The following is a 20,311-nucleotide window of genomic DNA, read 5'->3' on the forward strand; positions in this document are numbered from 1 at the left end:
ACATTTGAAATACCTTCCTACCTTTCTGATAGGAAGCCTTCTTGAGGTGGTATAAAACATTTCTTCTTATATTCTGATTTGAGTTGTGGACAACTATGACCAGATGATTAAAAAAAACATTTCACTGCCCAAGTCAGCTATAACACAAGTCTTGTTCATTAGACTACATGCTGTACAGTATTTGTGGACAGATTTTGTCCCAGGATTTATTATGCATTTCTTCTTCTTCGTTGCGTGATTTAGAATAATAAGGCTATTCTGAGTTCATCCTGCACTGCAGCAGCTAATAAAGTCCATTTAATCCCCAAAACGCTTTTCTTTTAGGCAGGCTGGAGCAGAAAACAACTCACCTTTCTCAAGTTGTACAGTAATGTCACATGTGTATGAAGGTGGATCAAACAAGCTAATCTTAAATGTCAAAGTAGAGAGGAGCCTAGTAGGCCTATTTATTTTCATTCATTACACAATATGAATAAGCTATATATAAATTTTATATATATAAAGAAAGAACATCTTTTTCTTCCGTTCTCTACTTGTTATAGTTACACAGTATTAGGGGTGTGGGCTGTATTAAAAGTATCCACTGTTCTCCCATGCTCTAACACACAGTAACGATGAAATGTGTGCTGTTCTCACATTCTTCCTCTGTATGTACACATAAACAACAAGGCAGGGAAATATAAAAGGAATTTATTTTATTGTTTGGGTACATTATTGTTGTACCCAAATCATATTGTTTACGTGCTTGATAACTCTCCCACCCCGCAGACATCTAAACGCTAATACCGATTTATATTCATAGCGGCAAGTGCTATGTAGCTCCACATAGGGGACACAGGAAGTGACATATAGCACCTTCATACGGGGTCGGAACCGCGTAAGAAATTCACAGCCGCACCGGCAGAGCTCCAGAATGTGCAACTCGGCCGGCTCACACCCGGAAGTGCTACAAGTGCGAGGGCCCGCCCAATGCTGCTTGCAGCTTTAATGTTATTATTGTTATTATAATCATTAACATTCGATTATTATCATTAACACTACTGTAAATATCTGTACCATTATTCATTTAGTCCACAGCAACATAACCTTTACTGTCTGTACCTCTATGTGTATATTGTGTAGGCTGCCTCCCTCCCCTCTCTCTCCTTCCATCCCTCTCTTTTCTCTCTCTGTTCCTCTCCTGCTCTCTCTCTCTCTCTCCCTCTCTCTCTCCCTCTCTCTCCTTCACCCCAACCGGTCGAGGCAGATGGCCGCCCACCCTGAGCCATGGTTCTGCTCGATGTTTCTGCCTCTTAAAAGGAAGTTTTTCCTTGCCTCTGTCGCCTAGTGCTGCTCTTGGTGGGAACTGTTGGGCTTCTGTAAATAGCATCATAGAGTACGGTCTAGACCTGCTCTTTTATGAAAAGCGCTGTGAGATAACTGTTGTTGTGATTTGGCGCTATATAAATAAAATTGAATTGAATAAGGCATAACATACTGAGAGATGATAAGTTGAGTAAATGATACATTCTGGATAAATTAAATGTATTAAGTTAGATAGATGATACATTCTTACTCAACAATAGTTATTAAGCTGAATTTTATGCTTGTTAAATGTGATTGTTATTAAGCCATGTTTTGTGTTGGTGGAGTCAATTTAAAGTTTACTGCACTTGACCAGTAACAATTTGTGTTTTGTTTTTTGTTTTTTTCTCTTATTGCCAGAAACCGAAGAAGAAAGAGGAGGTCGCATGATGTGGCCACCACTGGCATTTTGTCAGAGGGTAAAAAGAAGTAGGAAAGCAACCGAAAATAAACCAAAAACAATAGAATATACTTTTTATATTTCCTTGATGTTTGTGTAAATACTGTGCTTTATTCTGGATTTGTTGTTCCTAAATAAAAGGTTTGTCACAGATAAATCAGATGATTGTAACCATCGGGCCCAGCAGCCTTGCCTGATGGAAATGACTTTATGGCATTGATGACTTCCTGCAGTGCAAAGTCTGAATCAAGACATTTCGTAGCAGCATCACTCAATTTGGGCAATGATATAGATTCAAAGAAATCATTCAAGTTAGATTGTGAAACATTGTGTTTTGAGGAGTAAAGCTCAGAATAGAATTCACTGAAATGACCGTTTATGTCAGCAGGATTGGTTAGAAGAATGCCTGTTTTAGACTTAATACCACAAATTGCTCTTGAAGTCTGGGCACCTTTAAGCTGTTGTGCTAACAGTTTACCTGCTTTATCCCCAAACTCAAAGGGTTTCTGCCTTAATTTCAAAAAGCAAGTTCTTAACTTGGCCACTCATAATATCATTGTATTCATATTTAAGCTTCAATATCTCTTTATAGTGATCCGGTGATTTAGAAATTTGGTAAGTTCTTTCCAAAATAGGAAGAGTGTTGTTAATTTCAAGTAGCCTCATCTCTCTCTCCTTTTAATGGCTGAGGTGTAGGAGATTATATCACCACACAAAACGACTTTTAATGTTTCCCATAGGGTCAAGTCAGATACTTCAACATTATCATTTAATTCTATAAAATCTTCCAATTTAGAGGTTATATTCTTAGCAAAGTTGTCATCACTTAGAAGATTTGGGTTAAAACGCCAAGAATAAGTCTGTTTTGGGAGGGAAATATTTAATGATATTGCTAAGGGGCTATGGTCAGAAATTAAAATATTATGGTACTTGGAATTGATGATTTGAGAAATAAGGTTAGAGCTAGTCAAAAAATAATCAATCCTACTGTAGGATTTGTGAACATTTGAGTAGAATGAATACTCTTTGCTTGTAGGATGCTGAATCCTCCAAATATCTACTAGATTCCTAGATTTCAAAAGGTTGTTTAGAAGCTTTACAGATGCAATTTCAGGTGCTGGTTGTGTAAATAATCTATCTAAGAAAGGATCTAGATAGCAGTTAAAATTCCCGGCTATTATTATATTTGAGTCACTATCGTCTGGAAGCAGATCAAAAACCTTTTTGAAAAAATTGGGCTTGTCCGTGTTCGGACCATATATGTTAAGCAGGGTTACTGAGAACGAGTTTATAGTACCAGAGGCCAACAAATATCTACCAAGAGGGTCACTGTTAACAGAAGTTACCTGGAATGGGATATTTTTTCGAAACAATATTGCCACACCATAGGCATGCGAGGTAAATGGCGATTGATATATCTGAGATACCCAATTGCATTTCAACCTATGCTGCATAGTTGTTTTGATATGGGTCTCTTGCAAAAAAATTATATCCGCAGAAAAAGATTTCAGGTGTTTAAAAACTTTCCCCCTTTGACTACACTACCAAGCCCTTTCACGTTCCATGAAATCAGTTGTAAATCTCTGCCTCCTACATGCATTTTACCTTGTACTTGAGTCATTTTGAAAAAATACAAATGCTGTTACAATACTGAATGCAAGTAAATAAAACGTGCATCTGAGCCGAACAAGAACTACAATACAGTCCCACAACCACCCCCCCTCCCTCACCTCCGCGTCCCCTAAACCTGACGCGTATCTTCCCCTCTTGGTCAACACAGGAGCTGCTGGACAAATAGTAGGCCCGACCCAAGTAGCGCCCTCCACAACACGCCCAAGTGGCTATTGGGAGTGACTGTGTTACCCACCACGGCTGAAATCCACCTGCATTTGGCGGGTGTTAAAGAGGTGGTATTATGCTTTTTGGCTTTTTCCCTCTCCTTTATTGAGTTATTTATCTTTTTTGTGCATGTAATAGGTTTGCAAAATGAAAAAGCCCAAAGTCCAGCCCAAAGGGAGTTCCCATCTCCCACAGAAAACTCTGCTCTGAACTGCTTGAAAAAACAGCTCGTTTGTTGTTCAGACCTTCACTTCCTTTACTTGTGACGTCACAATGAAAACGCGTCATAAAGCTTGCCAAGCGGCAAGAGAGAGCCCTCTGCTCCCGCCATCACACAGACCGCTGCAGCAACAGCAGAGGAAAACACAGCTGGAAGGTTTTCATACCACTTATCTGTCTTTACATTCTGAGGAATGTTGAAATGTTTTAACTTAAAAAAGAGAAAGCTGTGTGGATCGCGTGTGTGTGTGTCACATTGAACATTATTTCGCGGCAGTTGTGTGTGGCGTCTCTATGACGACAAGTTACGTGCTATCTCTGGGTACTATCTGCAATGGAAAACGGAGCAGGGTCGAGTAGAGTCACATAGCTTGTTCATTCTTAAATTCAGTTGGGCCAGAGATGTCCTTGTTTGGCCATTTCATTTCCCCTTGCTGACCCTTCTCTCCCATTGACTCATAGTCATGTCTTCACCCAAACTTAGTGACCTTTTGCACAGTTATTTAACCTTTACCCTAATTCTCCTTACTTTAACCATATTATGTATTTTACAATCGGAATATCAATTCAATTTATTAATCTTCAATATCAATGAGATCCTGATTTTCAATCATCCTCATATCATGTTTAATACCAAATATCTTTCTTTTAATCATTATTCAATATATTGCTTATAGCATTGTTAAGCTCTGTGTTTTGCAGATGGAAGGATGTTGCACTTCCCTTTTCTCACTCACTGCTGTTACTAAAGGGAGAAAGGCTCCAGTTTTCTTCTTTGCGACCTGATAGCAAGAGCGTTGGGATCTCAACTTATTTGACAACTGTGCCTCCACACACCTGCACCTCTTTCGCCTGTTATCTACCCCGGTCCCGCACGCCAGTATTCGCCAGATCGTCTGCGTATCTTCCATGGTACACACACTTAACATCATCTCCACTCCAGATTCCCCCTTAGTGCTTGGTTACACCTGGCTTAAGCAACGCAATCCCCACGTAGACTGGTCTGCGGGCAGAATCATTGGCTGGAGGACTCACTGCCTTTCTGTCTGTCTGCAGTCGGCTCTGCCACCAGCGGCTGTTCCCCAACCGATCCCTGACCAACCAGATCTTTCTTAAGTTCCTCCAGAATATCACTCCCTTAGCACAGTCTTTAGTAAAGATTTGGCCCTTACCTTACCGCCCCATCGTCCATATGACTGTGATATCGAACTCCTTGCTGGTGCTACACTCCCCTCTAGCTGCCTTTATAGCCTGTCCAAGCCTGAGAGGGAGTCCATGGAAGCTTACATTAAGAGCTAATTAGCCTCAGGTCTCATTCGCCCTCCCTCTTCCCCTGTGGGAGCTGGTTTCTTCTTTGTGGCAAAGAAGGATAAAAGTCTTCGTCCTTGCATTGACTACCGGGGTCAAAGCAATCACGTTTAGGAAAAGTACCACTTACCTCTAATCTCCTCTGCTTTTGAGCTTCTCCAGGGTGCTACAGTCTTCACCAAACTGGACCTCCGGAACGCCTACCATCTGGTGCGGATCAGGTCTGGGGACGAGTGGAAGACAGTCTTCAACACACCTTTGGGCCATTTCGAATACCGGGTAATGCCTTTTGGACTCACAAATGCTCCGGCAGTTTTCATAGCCCTAGTTAATGACGTTCTCTGTGATTTCATTAACCAATTTGTGTTTGTGTACTTGCATTCTGACCTATTCCAAGACCCTTCCAGAACATCTCCCACGTACGACAGGTGCTACAGAGACTCCTGGAGAACAAGCTCTACGTGAAAGCAGAAAAGTGTGAGTTTCACGCCAGCACAGTGAGTTTCTTGGGATATGTCATTCAAGGTGGGCAGGTGAAGGTGGATCCGGCGAAGATCGAGGCAGTGGCGAAGGGGGCCCAGGCCAGTCAACAGGAAGCAAATACAACAGTTCCTGGGGTTTGCCAACTTCTATCACCTCTTTATCAGGAACTTCAGCCGTGTGGCAGCTCATCTCTCTCGCCTTACTTCCACATCCACCCCCTTCACCTGGACCCCCGAAGCTGACCTGCCGTTTACTCATCTCAAGCGGCAGTTCACCACAGCCCCCATATTAGTGCAGCCCGACCCCTCCCGCCAGTTCATCGTCGTGGTGGATGCGGGGGTGGGTGCAGTCCTCTCCGAGCGCTCCAATATGGATAAGAAGCTCCATCCCTGCGCTTTCTTTTTCCGCCGTCTAACCCCTGTGGAATGTAACGATGACGTGGGCAACAGAGAGCTCCTTGCAGTGAAATTAGCCCTGGAAGAGTGGAAACATTACCTGGAGGTCCGAACAGCCGTTTATCGTTAGGACCGATCACAAGAACCTGGCCTATCTCCAGTCTGCCAAGAGGCTCAGTTCCAGATAGGCCCGCTGGGTCCTGTGTTCTGATCGGTTTCGGTTTACCCTCACCTACACCTCTAAGAACACCAAACCCAACACCTTGTCTCGACAATTCACCAGCGAGGAGTCTTCTTCGGAACCTGAGACCATTCTGCCTCCTTCCTGCATGGTGGCGGCAGTTACCTGGGAAATCGAGTCTCTGGTGAAGGAGGCTCAACAGCACCAACCCGACCCTGGTACTGGCCCTCCAGGATGTTTTTTCATCCCTACTTCGCTTGTCATCCTGGAATTAGTCAGACTCCGTGTCTACTCAATCGGCATTTCTGGTGGACTTTTGTCTCAGCTTGCTCTGTGTTTTTCCATTCCAAGTCCTCCCATCGTCCTACATCTGGCCTCTTTTGTCCCCTGCCTTTCCCTGGTCGTCCCTGGTCCCACATCGCTCTGGATTTCGTGACCAGCTTGCCCCCGTCTCAAAGTAACACTGCAATCCTCTCTATTGTCAACCACTTTTCTAAGGCCGCCCACTTCATCAATCTCCCCAAGCTCACAGCTCTTAGAAGGCGAAGCCTATACGAAATAAACGTTGAACGTTGGTTACGTATTGTAACCCCAGATTCTATGAGTGTAGGCGTCGCCCTCTAAGCTGCGGGCCCGACTGGTCCCACCAGCGTCAGCTGAAGAAAGAAAAAAGCTGACCTTTTGGGAGCAGATCTCTGGTCTCGCCAGTATTATATACCCAATTTGCGGACCTGAGAGGCCCGTGCATGGCACATGGGCGCGAAAGAAATCTTCAGGACCGCGCACACGTGCGGGGATGGACCCAATAGCGACAGCTCTTAGAGGGCTACGCCTATACTCATAGAATCTGGGGTTACAATACGTAACCAACGATGCATAACTGTGTGTCCCAGTAGAGAGAGACACACACACACACACACACACACACACGCACACGCACACACACACACACTCTCTCTAAAGGAGACTTATTAGGCTTCTTTAATTTATATATATATATATAGTCTTATCTATAATGTTACAATGTCAGATGTTCATGTTAAATGTGGCCAAAGCTCTACTCTTGACTCTTAATGATGTCATACAGCGCTAGTTTTCCGTATATGGTAATTTGCCTGCAGCCGCAATAACAACTGGCAACTCCTATGCTTAGTTTGTCTCGACCGCAGAGCAGCATAATCATCCTGCTTCAGGATCTCAGCCAATCAGAACACAGTGGGCTTTTGGAGAGGGTAGGGGGGAGCTTAAAGAGACAGGAGCATCTACTGCTTGTTTAGGAGGTTGAAATGAGAGCTTGCATGAAGTTTAGCAATCCAGTTTAGCATCAGCCTTCAACAACCAGCATTCACACTGCAATTTCTCCAGAAATTGCACTGTCTAGTTATTATTGCTATTATTACTATTATTGTTTATGTCTTATATGTATATGTATTGTGTTTTTATACCTTGACCTTTCTCTCTTTATTAACCTTTTCTTATTATTATACTCTGTTTTAGTCTGTTCACATAGGTAGGGTTTAGGTAAAAATCGAGTCTAAATTATTTCATCACTTTAATCTCTTAAGCCATCTGCGTCTACTTTTCTCCTCTGAAAATATCATATGTTGCGATTTTTGTGACTTGCTTTGATCCCGATCATTGCCGCTCGTGGCAATATTGTTATTTTATTTTTGATTTACCTTATTATTTTTGTATAAATTTCTGTCATTTGATGTCCAGTCTCTTCTCACTTAATATGATGTAAGGGATGTGGTGAAATATAAAACTGGAAAAATTGTCTATATTCACTTTGCGGAACGAAAAGAAAAGACAATACTCTAATTCAAGTACAGTACTTGAGTAAATGTACCTAGTGTCCATCACTGATTATCCTTGTCCCTGGCAGTGGCAGCAGCGTACCAGATGGTGATGGAGGAGGTGACGATGGACTCAATGATGGCGGTGTAGAAGTGCACCATCATTTTCTTTGGCAGGCTGAACTTCTTCAGCTGCAGCAGGAAGTACATCCTCTGCTGGGCCTTTGCGGTGAGGGAGGTGATGTTCAGCTCCCACTTGAGATACTGGGAGATGATGGTGCCCAGGAAGCGGAAGGAGTCCACAGTGGTGACTGGGGAGTCACCCAGGATGATGGGGGAGGATGGGGCTGAGCTATTTCTAAAATACACGACCATCTCCACTGTCTTCAGAGTGTTGAGCTCCAGTTGGTTCTGGCTGCACCAGGTCACCAGAAACTTATCCTCACCAGAGATGAGCCTAATGAGGGTGGTGTCATCCGCAAACAAGTTTAATTATTAAGCAGATTTAAGTTAATTTGAGGTAGCTCTACTTTATTATGTTATTTTATTTTTGGTTTACAAAAAAATAAACAGACTGGACATCCATTTTCGCTTAACATGGTGTAAAGGATGTGGTGAAATATACATTTACTCATTTGGCAGAGGCTTTTATCTAAAGCGACTTACATTTGAGGAACAACATACAAGCATCAACAAAGCATCAAATACAGATCTACAACTGACAATACATTCTAGTAAGAGCAGCAATAAATACTAGTATGAGCTCATAGTACATATCACATCAGTGGGGTAAATACCTAGGGAAGGAAGTAAGAGTTAAAAAGTGCAATCAAAACAAAAAAGTGCAATCAATACAAGATCATTGTAGGGGATAGAAGAAGAAGAGCACAGGAAGTGCATAGAGATGTTTATAAGAGGAAGTGTTCTCGGAAGAGATGAGTTTTCAAGAGCTTCTTGAAGTTAGAGAGGGATGCCCCTGCTCTGATGGCGTGTGGTAGCTCGTTCCACCATCGTGGTGTCACAGATGAGAACAGGGACTGGGATTGTTTTATGTGAAGGGATGGCAGAGCCAGGCGGCGTTCGTTGGAGGAGCGTAGCGGCCAAGAAGGAACTTAAGTTTGTATTATGGAGTTTAGGTAGATGGATGCAGACCCACTAGTCGCTCTGTATGCAGCGTCAGTGACTTGAATTTGATTCTGGAGGCCACGGGGAGCCAGTGGAGGTCAATGAGTAATGGAGTGACATGAGTCCTTTTGGGCTGATCAAAAACCAGACACGCTGCTGCGTTCTGAACCATTTGTAAGGGTTTCACCGCACAAGCTGGGAGACCTGCTAGGAGGGCATTGCAGTAGTTGAGGCGACAGATAACCATAGCCTGTACTAGAAGCTGGGTGGCGTACTGAGTGAGTATAAAACATGATAAGATGCCTGGTTTGTTTGTACTGTTTATCTTCAATACAAAAAACGTTGAAGCGGAACTAAAAGCTCCTGCACTTCTGCTATCTGAACTTCAACTGTGTGACATCCGGCGGAAGTAAACAATACAAGCGTGAGCGTTAGCAGTATGTATTGAATCCGCTGGAAGGAGTTATTGTAACCGTAGCGCCGCTAATTATTTAATTTGTAATGAAGCAACAATGTATTCAGTTGAGAGTTTGAGAGAGTTTGTCAACGACTATCTGCTGCTGCTGTAGAAGTATTTTTAAAAACACTATCGTCGAGTACGAGTAAGACATCGATTGTCAGCGCAGACTGCTGGATATAGTTTGGAAACCCGAAGTAAAGTTACACAGGATAGGTGAGGAAAGATTCATTATATAACTAACACAAAACAGAGACAATTGTTTTATATAAAATCCAAAGTCTTTAAACTGGTTTTGTGTCTGTATTTTTTCTGTACCATCACAGTAGTAACAGGGCTGCCAACTTTTCAGTTTAGTTTGGAGTGAGATTCAGTATTGGAGGTCGGTGCATTTTATGAGTTATAGGCCTTCTGTGAAATTTCCTCCTGCATTTGAATAAGTTAAATCCGCGGTTGCTTTTACCAGCAGTTTGAGTGATGACAATATCCTGTGGCTGTCAACAATTTAACAGACAATTTAATTCCAGTTTCTCCTTCAAATTAGGGGTTTCAAACTTCTTTGTTCTAAAACAATCTTCCCTCGCTCTTCTTGCCAATGAATGCTGGTGCCAGACAGACAGATAGCCAATTAACTCTGAAATATGAAATGACGCTGTAGTGGGGCTACAGCCTTAGCCCCACTTGCCATTAAATTTGTGTGATCTACTTGCATAGAGAAATACTCTGAGCATGCGCATTAAAAAAAAGTCGCAATATGACGGGACTAACTTCTCCATTTAATGAGAATTCATAATATGTTTTACTGCCCTAGTTGCTGTGCATTATGTGATTGCTCTGCTGATATGGTAGTACCCCCTTTAGAACGTCTGACAGATACACAACCTGTTTGGGACGGTATGTTAGGATGAGACGAGGAGGTTACCAAAACTGAAAGCAACTGTAAAAAAACCTCTAACAGCTAACACTCGGTCAAAAGTTGTCTGCTACTACACATTCTCATCTTAGTGCGTCAATTATAGAATTTCGCTCAAAAGGTACCTTTCAATTGCGTGAGAGTTGGCAGCTCTGGTAGTAACATTTGCCTGTTTTGTTCTCTGTCCCTCCAGAGCTTCCACAGCAACATGTCTGTAAGGAGGAGGAGGTCCTGGCTGACTAGCAGCTCTGGATTCAGGAGAGGATCCCTGGTCTGGACCAGGAGGACCCCCAGCCTCCACAGGTTAAAGAGGAACAGGAGGAACTCTGTACCAGTCAGGAGGGAGAGCAGCTTGTAGTGAAGCAGGAGTCTGACACCTTTATGTTGACTCCTACTTATGAGGAAAGTGACCACAGTGAAGCCGAACTGAAAAGTGACCGTTTACCACCAGTGTAGGCAGTCAGTTTTTCAACCTTGAGTTTGCTTGATAGTAGGTTGAACTCCCTTCACAGGCGAAGTCTCAAATGTGCATGATAGTGATTGTGGGCTAAACTCATGAGTATTTGCTCACTGCTAAATCCGATTATGAAGACTAATATACATAATAAGCATACTCAGTGCTTGAAGTGGAACAAAATAGGTGCCAGTACTCTCCATTGACGTGTTGGTGTGTGTATTAGCTTTGTATTCATTAAACTTTCAAATAATAATATAGACAGACTACTTTATCGATTTTCCACTAGTAGGCTACAATATTAATTCCATTTGGACAAAACAGCTGTTTCATTTTTGTGTGTTGTTTTCATTCGTTGACTTATTGTGTTAGTCGCAGGTTTCTTAATGCTAAGTACTAACTTAATAATAATCAGAACCATTCATGCAGAACAAGTTTAACAACTCAAAAGTTTACTCAACGGTCATCACTTTGTGTTGAAAAGTGGTAGGGACATAAGGGCACAGATTTGGGGTGTCACAATACACTTCAGGAGAACAAGATGAAAAGTCATTCAAAATTATTTTTGATGATGAAATACAGAAGAAGATTTTCAGCATTAAACTCTTATTTACCTGCATTCTGGAGACATTTTCTGCACCATTTAATGTAGGAAATGTCTTTATTTATATGAAGCGAAACACAAAATGGCAGGTGACAAAACAAAATATAAAAATATAACTGAATCGTAATTTTTTTTTACCTTAAGCAATTTTGCACATTTGTTTCTTCTATATTTAAATTGCATTGCATGTTTTCGGATTGTGCAAATAAAGCTTTCTCAAAGCATTTTCATTTGTTAGTTTACATTTTCTTGTTGCAAGCTGTTCAGAACATTTTTAACAAATGCTTTCAAAAAGTGGTGGAGACATTCTGATTCTGACATGACTCCAGTGTCAATGACACCTATGACTTTTTTGGATGGGTCGGATCACAAAAAGTGACACTGGCAAACTACTTCATGCACATGGCTGCATAACAGGCACTCAAGCTTCTCTTTTCTTTGTCTCGGCAGACAGAGATTAGCAGGCAGGCAAGAACGTTCTGTTACACAACGAGTAAAATATATCTCTACCGGATGTGGCTACTAGCCCACTTCAAGCATTGAATATACTGGTACTTATTTATCTGAATTTCTTTCTTTACTGAATGTATAATGCAACTGCAAAACTGTCTGCTTCTTTTAGAGATCGATTTTTCCAACAAATTTGTCAATTTCTCCAGAGTAGTAATAGACAGTGGCAGCACTGACAGTTTGTCAGTGTTAGTAACAGTAACTAAGGGAGGCAGTGCCTAGCGAAAGGTCAATTGTCCTAAATGTGGTTTTTGTCAGTAGTTCTAGTGTGGATTCACTTCAGAACTCACAGGTTGATGTACATACAGTTTAACTGACGGGAAACAAACCATCAGTTTTGTAATGAAAAAAACATTAAGTGGCCTACTTTAATTCTTCACCACCTTTTACCCAAAAACATGTATACGTCAGCTGTATGAAGTCACAGTAGATACTTTTCAGGTTAAGATAAAAAAAAAACAAGAACTTAGATTGAGCTCAACGCTGACTAGCTGCAACATACAAATGTTACATGTTAGTCAGTGACATCAGTTGGGAGGTATTTTAGGCTACTATTCACTTTTTCTTACTTTACAAATGAAGGTTTTCACACAAAACATACAGTTTTAAAAATATATTTTGTTAGAAATTAAACTACCCAATAGTTTATACAAGTAGGAACTCAGATTTATTGCCAAGTTGTTTTTTTTTACACATATTCTTTTATCTTTGCCAGCTTTAGGAATCAGTGTGATTAAACCTTGTTTCATACTTGACATCAGTTCTTTCTTCTCTATACACTCTCAGTGCTTGGAATAATGTATTTCTTACATCCTTCCAAAAGAACAAATAAAAATTGGTTGTGAGCACATTCATCCCAGAGGATTTGTTAATAGCCATCCTCAAAATCACTGAACCGCTTTCAAACTGATGACATTTTATTCAAAACTTGTGTTATAATATTGACAAAATTTCCCACTACTGTGCACACACTGTGAAACAAAAGATTCCCAAGACGTAGAAGACTAATTGTTCTAAGAAATGCTGTAGCTCAAACAAAATGTAATGTATGTAAATAAATAGACTTGATTGTTGCAGAACTGTGAAGTCATACAATGTTTTACTGAACTGAAACTGTATGTTTTGTAAGAATATGGCTTCTCACCTGTGTGGACGCTCTGGTGTCTCTGAAATTTGGTATTTAAAAAGCTTTTCTATTTGACACATTTGAAGGACTTTTTAACGCATTACGGTTGGTAAAGTTTTTAGCGTGACTCTTAATTTTGTGATGACTTTTCTGTGGTTTTGAATCTGTGTGTGTAGTTGATAAAATCTCTATGCTATTTCTTAAAATAAACATTAACAATCAATTAAACGTGTAAGTTATTTATCAAGAAATGTGGCTTTTATTCAATTTCATTTAAAAAATATATATATATATATATATATATTTATATAGCGCCAACACATAAGTTATCACAGTCCTTTTCATGTTGAGGTTGTCTAGACTGTACTCTTTGTAATCTTATCAAAATTGGATTAATTGCCATAATATTTTTACACATACTGGCAATTTGTTTTGGCGACTAGGTGTGCAACAAAAAATAAACCTATGTAAATATAAAGATATTATTAGATTCTGAAATACCTGTCCAGGAGTTACTGGTCCAGCTCTCTGTTATAAGGTTCTGATCCTCATTCTTCTGGGTATTACTCTATTCGGTATATCTGGGGACTGTTTAAGCTGGTGTCGAAGTGATTCGCCTAGCTTCTAACTCAACGGTCTTCGCCATGGTATCGACCTGTCAATCACAAGGTAGTCTTGACCAAAAGCATATGCTGCATTATCGTCTGTTTTCCCCTAAATAGGACCATAATTTACTAAATGAACATCATGCTGTATTGATCACTTGAAACTAGCGGCTGAGACCATAAACTTATTATGAAAGTGTTTACTAGGGTAATAATTCAGCTGAGAAGTAGCAACATTTTACCTTTATTTCTAAACAACCAGACTTCTTTTTAAAACCACCTAGCTCGCCCCCTGCTGGCTGTTAGAGAGAATGCAGGTCTAAGTTCCATTTGCATGGTTTCACTTTTCAGACACAGAGGTTGGCACATGATTGAGATTAGAAAAATAACAGTAACTAAAACTCTGGATTGGACAACGGTGCGCACCATGAGCTGCAAAACAAGTGCAGGATGTTGAATTTCTAATGTGATTGTTTTGTTTTTTTAATACTAGTGTTTTTGCACTGGCCTCCCGACGTTACTTTTTACTGGCCCCGGGCCATCGGGCCACCATCATTGTTGAGCCCTGCCCCAGGGATGGTTTAATTTCACTAGAGCAACCTATAGGACCTTTAAAATATGTTAAAACCACCATTACTAATTACTACCTTAGTGAAGAAATAAATTCAATGTCTACAACTTGTACTTTAAATGTAGTGATTCTATTTTTATTCCAAAATTAAGGATACAACTTATACTGGACAACTTAAAATGGATGAAAATGATAAAATGTCTAGAATTCAAAACCTGATTAAAATAGCTGAGCTTGCATAATTTGGAGGTCTTCTTGCTGGAGAGAGGAGGCGAAGGAGTTGTCCGGTTAGCAGATCTATCCCTCTTCTGTGGAGCTGTGGAATACTGTAGAAACTTGAGGCTTTGTCCAAAGCCCTCAGAATGTCTCAGAAAGTCCTCAGTCTATGATGCAATTGAACAACAGAAACTTCAGAGTCCAATAATTCTTCAGATGTTTTAGGAGTGGTTATCCTCTGCCGCACAATAGCCACTGAAGAAAACTCTGAAGTCTCTTTTTGGTGTCGCCAGTCTATATCCGACTCCTTTCTATTTTCTCTCTTTATGTTGTCATTAGGTGTAATTGTGTGTGCTGGTGTATGTACTGGGTGGCGGTGAGGATATGTTCATGTTTGGTCCTTCCACTTCTCCTTTTCCGCCCTTATCTCTGCTGCGGACTAATAGTCATGATGTCTTCACCCAAACTTCAGGAGCTTGACGGACTGGTGACCCGTAGGGGTGTAATGGTCCATGTATTCGTACCAGACCGTTTCAGTACAGAACGTTTGGAACAGTGCACATGTGCACCGAATGCAGTCTTTAACGTCATATACTAGGCTTGTTTTGTGTGTGGAACATAAGTAAATTCCGAGTTTCTACACGGACATATTTAGTGGTGGACCAAATCTCTGCCTTACAGCGCTACACAAGCAGCACGCTTTGGCCCAGCCTCTCGCTAACTAGTGACTTGAGCATCATGGCCAGTGCAGAGAAGCCAGAGCTTTAGGACCCTCCCTTATTGTTAACCTGTTCTGTTTGGGAACACTTCAGTTTCCTAGTGAAATACAACAACGTACAAGTCGATAAGACGAAGGCAGCAGGCCGACATTTCTCAGTAGTGATCGGTTATGTTTCTACCAACACGTCAAACTTGCTAACTCACTTATGGTATCACACGAATGAGAACGTCACTGCAACAAGGGAAAAAAACAAAAACGAGCACAGTGCAAACGCCTTTCAATATTTAAACAGAAAAGTTATTTTTTTTATCTTAACAAGCCGTCAAGCTGGGATTGATAATGCTCATAGACGGAATAAAAGAAGAAGAAGAAGAAGAAGAAGAATGCTGCAGTGGAATCCATATTATTATATATTTTTTATTATATTTTATTAGCTATATGTGGTATTGTTTTGAGAATATTTATTTAGAGAAGAACTTGTTAGTAGTTTGCAGCAGTATTTTATTTCTTATTCTTTTTTATTTTAAATAATTTCTTCATTATGTGTAATTTGGAAGTTTGTTTAAAAAATTGCAAACTAATTTGGATGTTTACAAAACTTCATAATAAACCAGCAGCAATTTATAATTATTTAAAAAATAAACTGAACCATGACTTCAAAACCGAGGTACGTACCGAACTGAGATTTTTGTATACCGTTACACCCCTAGTGACTGGAGGTGCAGCTCTTAGTGTACAGAGAAAAGAGCAGAAGGTAAAGAACGCAGCCTTGAGGTGAACCGATGCTGATGGTCCTGGAGTCAGAGACATGTTTTCCCAGCTTCACGTGCTGCTTCCTGTCAGACAGGAAGTCTGTGAACCACCTGCAGGTGGCGTCAGGCATGCTCAGCTGGGAGAGCAGCAGAGCTGAAATCCACAAACAGGATCCTGGCGTAGGTTCCTGAGGAGTCCAGTTGCTGGAGGTATAGTGAAGGGCCATGTTTACTGCATTGTTCACAGACCTATTGGCTCTGTAGGTGAACTGCAGGGGGTCCAGGAGTGGGTCTGTAGTGGACTTGAAGTGGGACAGGACATAGTGCTCAAAATACTTCATTACCATAGAAGTATATTGATCCTCGGGAGTTTTGAGTATGTGATTTCATTAAAACTTTTAGCACAAGTGCTGCAATTATGCAGCTCTTCACTTTTGTAAGTTCTTGTGTTTTGACCACAAACTTCTAGAAATGAATTGTCTCCCACAAGATTACTTGTCTGTATGCTGCCTTCTGTGCCGTGTCAAATCAGAGGCATCAACACATCTTTTTGTGTTTTCTTTTTATGTGGATTTTCAATTGACTACTAACTCTGAAAGTTTCCCCACATGTTTCACAAGAATACGGCTTCTCACCTGTGTGGATTCTTATATGGATTTGCAACTGACTGCTGGTTCTGAAGGCTTTCCCACATGTTTTGCAAGAATACGGCTTCTCACCTGTGTGGGTTCTCGTATGTTCTTTAAATGCTGAAGTGTCACGGAATCTTTTACCGCAGGTTTTGCAAAGGTATGGCTTCTCACCTGTGTGGGATCGCATGTGAAGAAGCAAGTGATCGCTGGTTCTGAAGTCTTTACCACAAGTTTCACAAGAATAGGGCTTCTCACCTGTGTGGGTTGTCAGATGGGCTATCAAGTTACTCCTCTGGCTAAAAGATTTCCCACATGTTTCGCAAGAATACGGCTTTTCGCCTGTGTGGGTTCTCATATGGAGTTGCAATTGTTCGCTGGTTCGGAAGTCTTTCCCACATGTGTGACAAGAATATGGCTTCTCACCTGTGTGGATTCTCATATGGACTTTCAAGCCACTCCTTCGGCTAAAAGATTTCCCACATGTTTTGCATGAATACGGCCTCTCATCTGTGTGAATTCTCAGGTGTCTCTGAAATTTTGACTTGTGCTGAAAACCTTTTCCACATGTGTCACATGTGAAAGAGTTTTTACCTGTGTGAGGATCATGGTGAACCTCTGACATGGTAGACTTGTGTACATTGTTTCTGGGGCTTCTGCTGTTGTGATCTTGATTCTTTTGTTTTGGCTCTACATCTCTAGTTGATCCTGAGTCTTCATGCTCACCTCCTTTTTGATCCGGGCTCTCAGCTACATGACAGTTGTGAGAGAGGAGCTGGTGGTCACTTTTCAGTTCTGCTTCACTGTGGTCACTTTCCTCATAAGTAGGAGTCAACATAAAGGTGTCAGTCTCCTGCTTCACTACAAGCTGCTCTCCCTCCTGACTGGTACAGAGTTCCTCCTGTTCCTCTTTAACCTGTGGAGGCTGTGGGTCCTCCTGGTCCAGACCGGGGATCCTCTCCTGAATCCAGAGCTGCTGGTCAGCCAGAACCTCCTCCTCCTTACAGACATGTTGCTGTGGGAGCTCTGGAGGGACAGAGAACAAAAGGAACAGGCTAACGTTACTACTGTGATGGTAAAGAAAGAATGCAGAGACGTGGGGAGATGAGTACCAGTATACAGTATATTAAAGAATCAGTATTTATTTAAACACTTTTATATAAATATATTCCCTCTGTTTTGTGTTACTTATATAATGAATCTTTCCTCACCTATCCTGTGTAACTTTATTTCGGGTTTCCAAACGATATCCAGCAGTCTGCGCTGACGAACGATCTCTTCCTCGTACTCGAACATAGTGTTTTTAAAAACTCTGAATATTTCTTCAGCAGCAGCAGTTAGTCGCTCGTTGACAAACTCTCTCAAACTCTCAACTGAAGACATTGTTGCTTCATCACAAATTAAATAATTGCCGGCGCTAAGACTACAATAACTTCCAGCGATTTTAACACATGCAACTAACGCTGGCGCTGGTATTGTTTGCTTCCGCCAGATGTCACACTCTTAAGTTCCGACAGCGGAAATGCGGGAGATCTTCGTTCCGCTTTCAACTGATGACATTGTTTTCAAAACGTATTACTATCAGCAGTGTTGGACGAAGTAGGCGACACAAATATAGTATTTTTGGACTATTCAATAGACAGAATTTTATTTAGTTAACGTTAGGGATAGTAACCGATTATCGTGACGCAGCCTCTCTCGCAGCCCTTCAAAGAGCGAAGGCTACTCGCAATAATATTGCTACATTTTGTTTGAAGTTCACATAACGTGACGGTCAGTATCTAGTCAATGGGTGTTTCTCACAACCAAGAATTCAAAGAATGGACTTGTGTTCTTGGTGAGAGCGTTCTTGCTAGTTGTTAGAAGATGAACTTGTCACGAGCACACAAAACGCTGCTGACGGTTTGAGACGATGCGTTCTTGCAGGTATTGCGCAATACCCCCATATTGGCTGCAGTGGTCTGCGTGTCTGAGGGCTCTGTGAGCTGATCTGGTCGGCCGGCTCGTTAGCTTCCCCCGCTAACGGTTGTGGAGCGTCACAGCTCCGAAAATGTTTGAGCACATTTTAGATTCGCCATCATTTTTAGTAAAACTGCCAATATTCGACATCTACACAGTTCAGAATCAGCATTTATTGCCAGGTATGTGTACACATACGAGGAATTTGGATTGTACATTGCTCATGATGTGCTTACTCATACAAAAATACCATAACACAATAATAAAATAATAATAAAATAAAATCAGACACAAACTACAGTATAGACAACACTAATATACACACTATGAACAAAACAATATAGACATATTGACAAATAGTGCAGTGAGAGAGTGCAATGGATGCAAGAGTAAACTATTATTCTCATTATGTACATGTTGAAGGTGGATATGATATATAAGTACACATACACATACATGTACACATGTACACAGTGTGATGGAGCATAGTGCAAAGGATGCTGGAAATAATAAACAAGACCTATGACCTTATGACCTGAGGTAGGTGTATTGGTATATAGTATATACAATATGACATAGTATGAACAGCGCTGAAATAGAGAATGGTGAATAAATAAATAATAAGTGGAAACCAGTAAACAGGTGGCTGATTAGAGACAGAGTTACTGGGTTATTGCACAGGAATTGTTCCTGACACTGTGAGTCAGAAATCAGCTGTTCATCAGAGTGATGGCTTGTGGGAAGAAACTGCTTCTGTGTCTTTTGGTTTTGGTGTACAGTTTCCTGACTCTGGAAATGTATAAGTCCTGAATGGAGGGCAGGTTGGCACCGATGATCTTTTCTGCAGTCCTGACTGTCCTTTGTAGTCTGCTCCTGTCCTTTTTGGTGGCAGATCCAAACCAGACAGTGATGGACGTGCAGAGAACAGACTGGATGATGGTTGTGTAGAACTGGATCAGCAGCTCCTTAGGCAGGTTGAGCTTCCTGAGCTGGTGCTGGGCCTTCTTGATGATGCTGTCAGTGTTGGGCTCCCACTTCAGGTCCTGGGATATAGTGGAACCCAGAAACCTGAAGGATTCCACAGCAGACACAGGGCTGTTGAGTATGGTGATGGGGGGCAGGGTGGGGGGCTCCTCCTGAAGTCCACGGTCATCTCCACAGTTTTGAGCGTGTTAAGCTCCAGGTTGTTCTGACCGCACCAGAGAGCCAGCTAATCCTCACCTGTGTGGGGAGAGCACACACCCCTGGGGGGCGCCAGTGCTGATAGTCCGGGTGCTGGATGTGATGTTTCCCAGCCTCACCTGCTGACTCCTGTTAGTCAGGAGGAGGCTGGCACAGTGAGCTGGGTGAGTTTGGTGCTGAGGATGTCCAGGATGATGGTGTTGAACGCCAAGCTGAAGTCCACAAACAGGATCCTAGCATGTGTCCCTGGAAAGTCGAGGTGTTGCAGGATGTAATGCAGACCCAAGTTCACAGCATCATCCACAGACCTGTTAGCCCTGTAGGCAAACTGCAGGGGGTCAAACAGGGGGCCTGTAATGTCCTTCAGGTGGGCCAACACCAGTCTTTCAAAGGACTTCATGACTACAGATGTCAGGGCGACAGACCTGTAGTCATTTAGTCCAGAGATGGAGGGTTTTTTTGGGACCGGGATGATTGTGGAGCGTTTGAAGCAGGAGGGAACTTCACACAGCTCCAGTGATT

General features: G+C 41.7%; 1 protein-coding gene across 3 annotated transcripts in view; it reads right to left on the reverse strand.

Annotated features, from left to right (window-relative positions):
* Window positions 1-14,441: 14,441 nt before the first annotated feature.
* The window catches only part of LOC123969209 (zinc finger protein 2 homolog), a 118,983-nt gene continuing 113,113 nt past the window's right edge, over window positions 14,442-20,311 (reverse strand). For all 3 annotated transcript variants that reach the window (XM_046046389.1, XM_046046397.1, XM_046046381.1), the window contains one exon: window positions 14,442-17,674. In XM_046046389.1, the coding sequence (XP_045902345.1) occupies window positions 16,557-17,674 (1,118 nt within the window). In that variant the 3' untranslated portion in view covers window positions 14,442-16,556. The remainder of the gene's footprint in view (window positions 17,675-20,311) is intronic.

This window comes from Micropterus dolomieu, linkage group LG01 (genome assembly GCF_021292245.1).
Source record: "Micropterus dolomieu isolate WLL.071019.BEF.003 ecotype Adirondacks linkage group LG01, ASM2129224v1, whole genome shotgun sequence".
NCBI lineage: Eukaryota > Metazoa > Chordata > Actinopteri > Centrarchiformes > Centrarchidae > Micropterus > Micropterus dolomieu.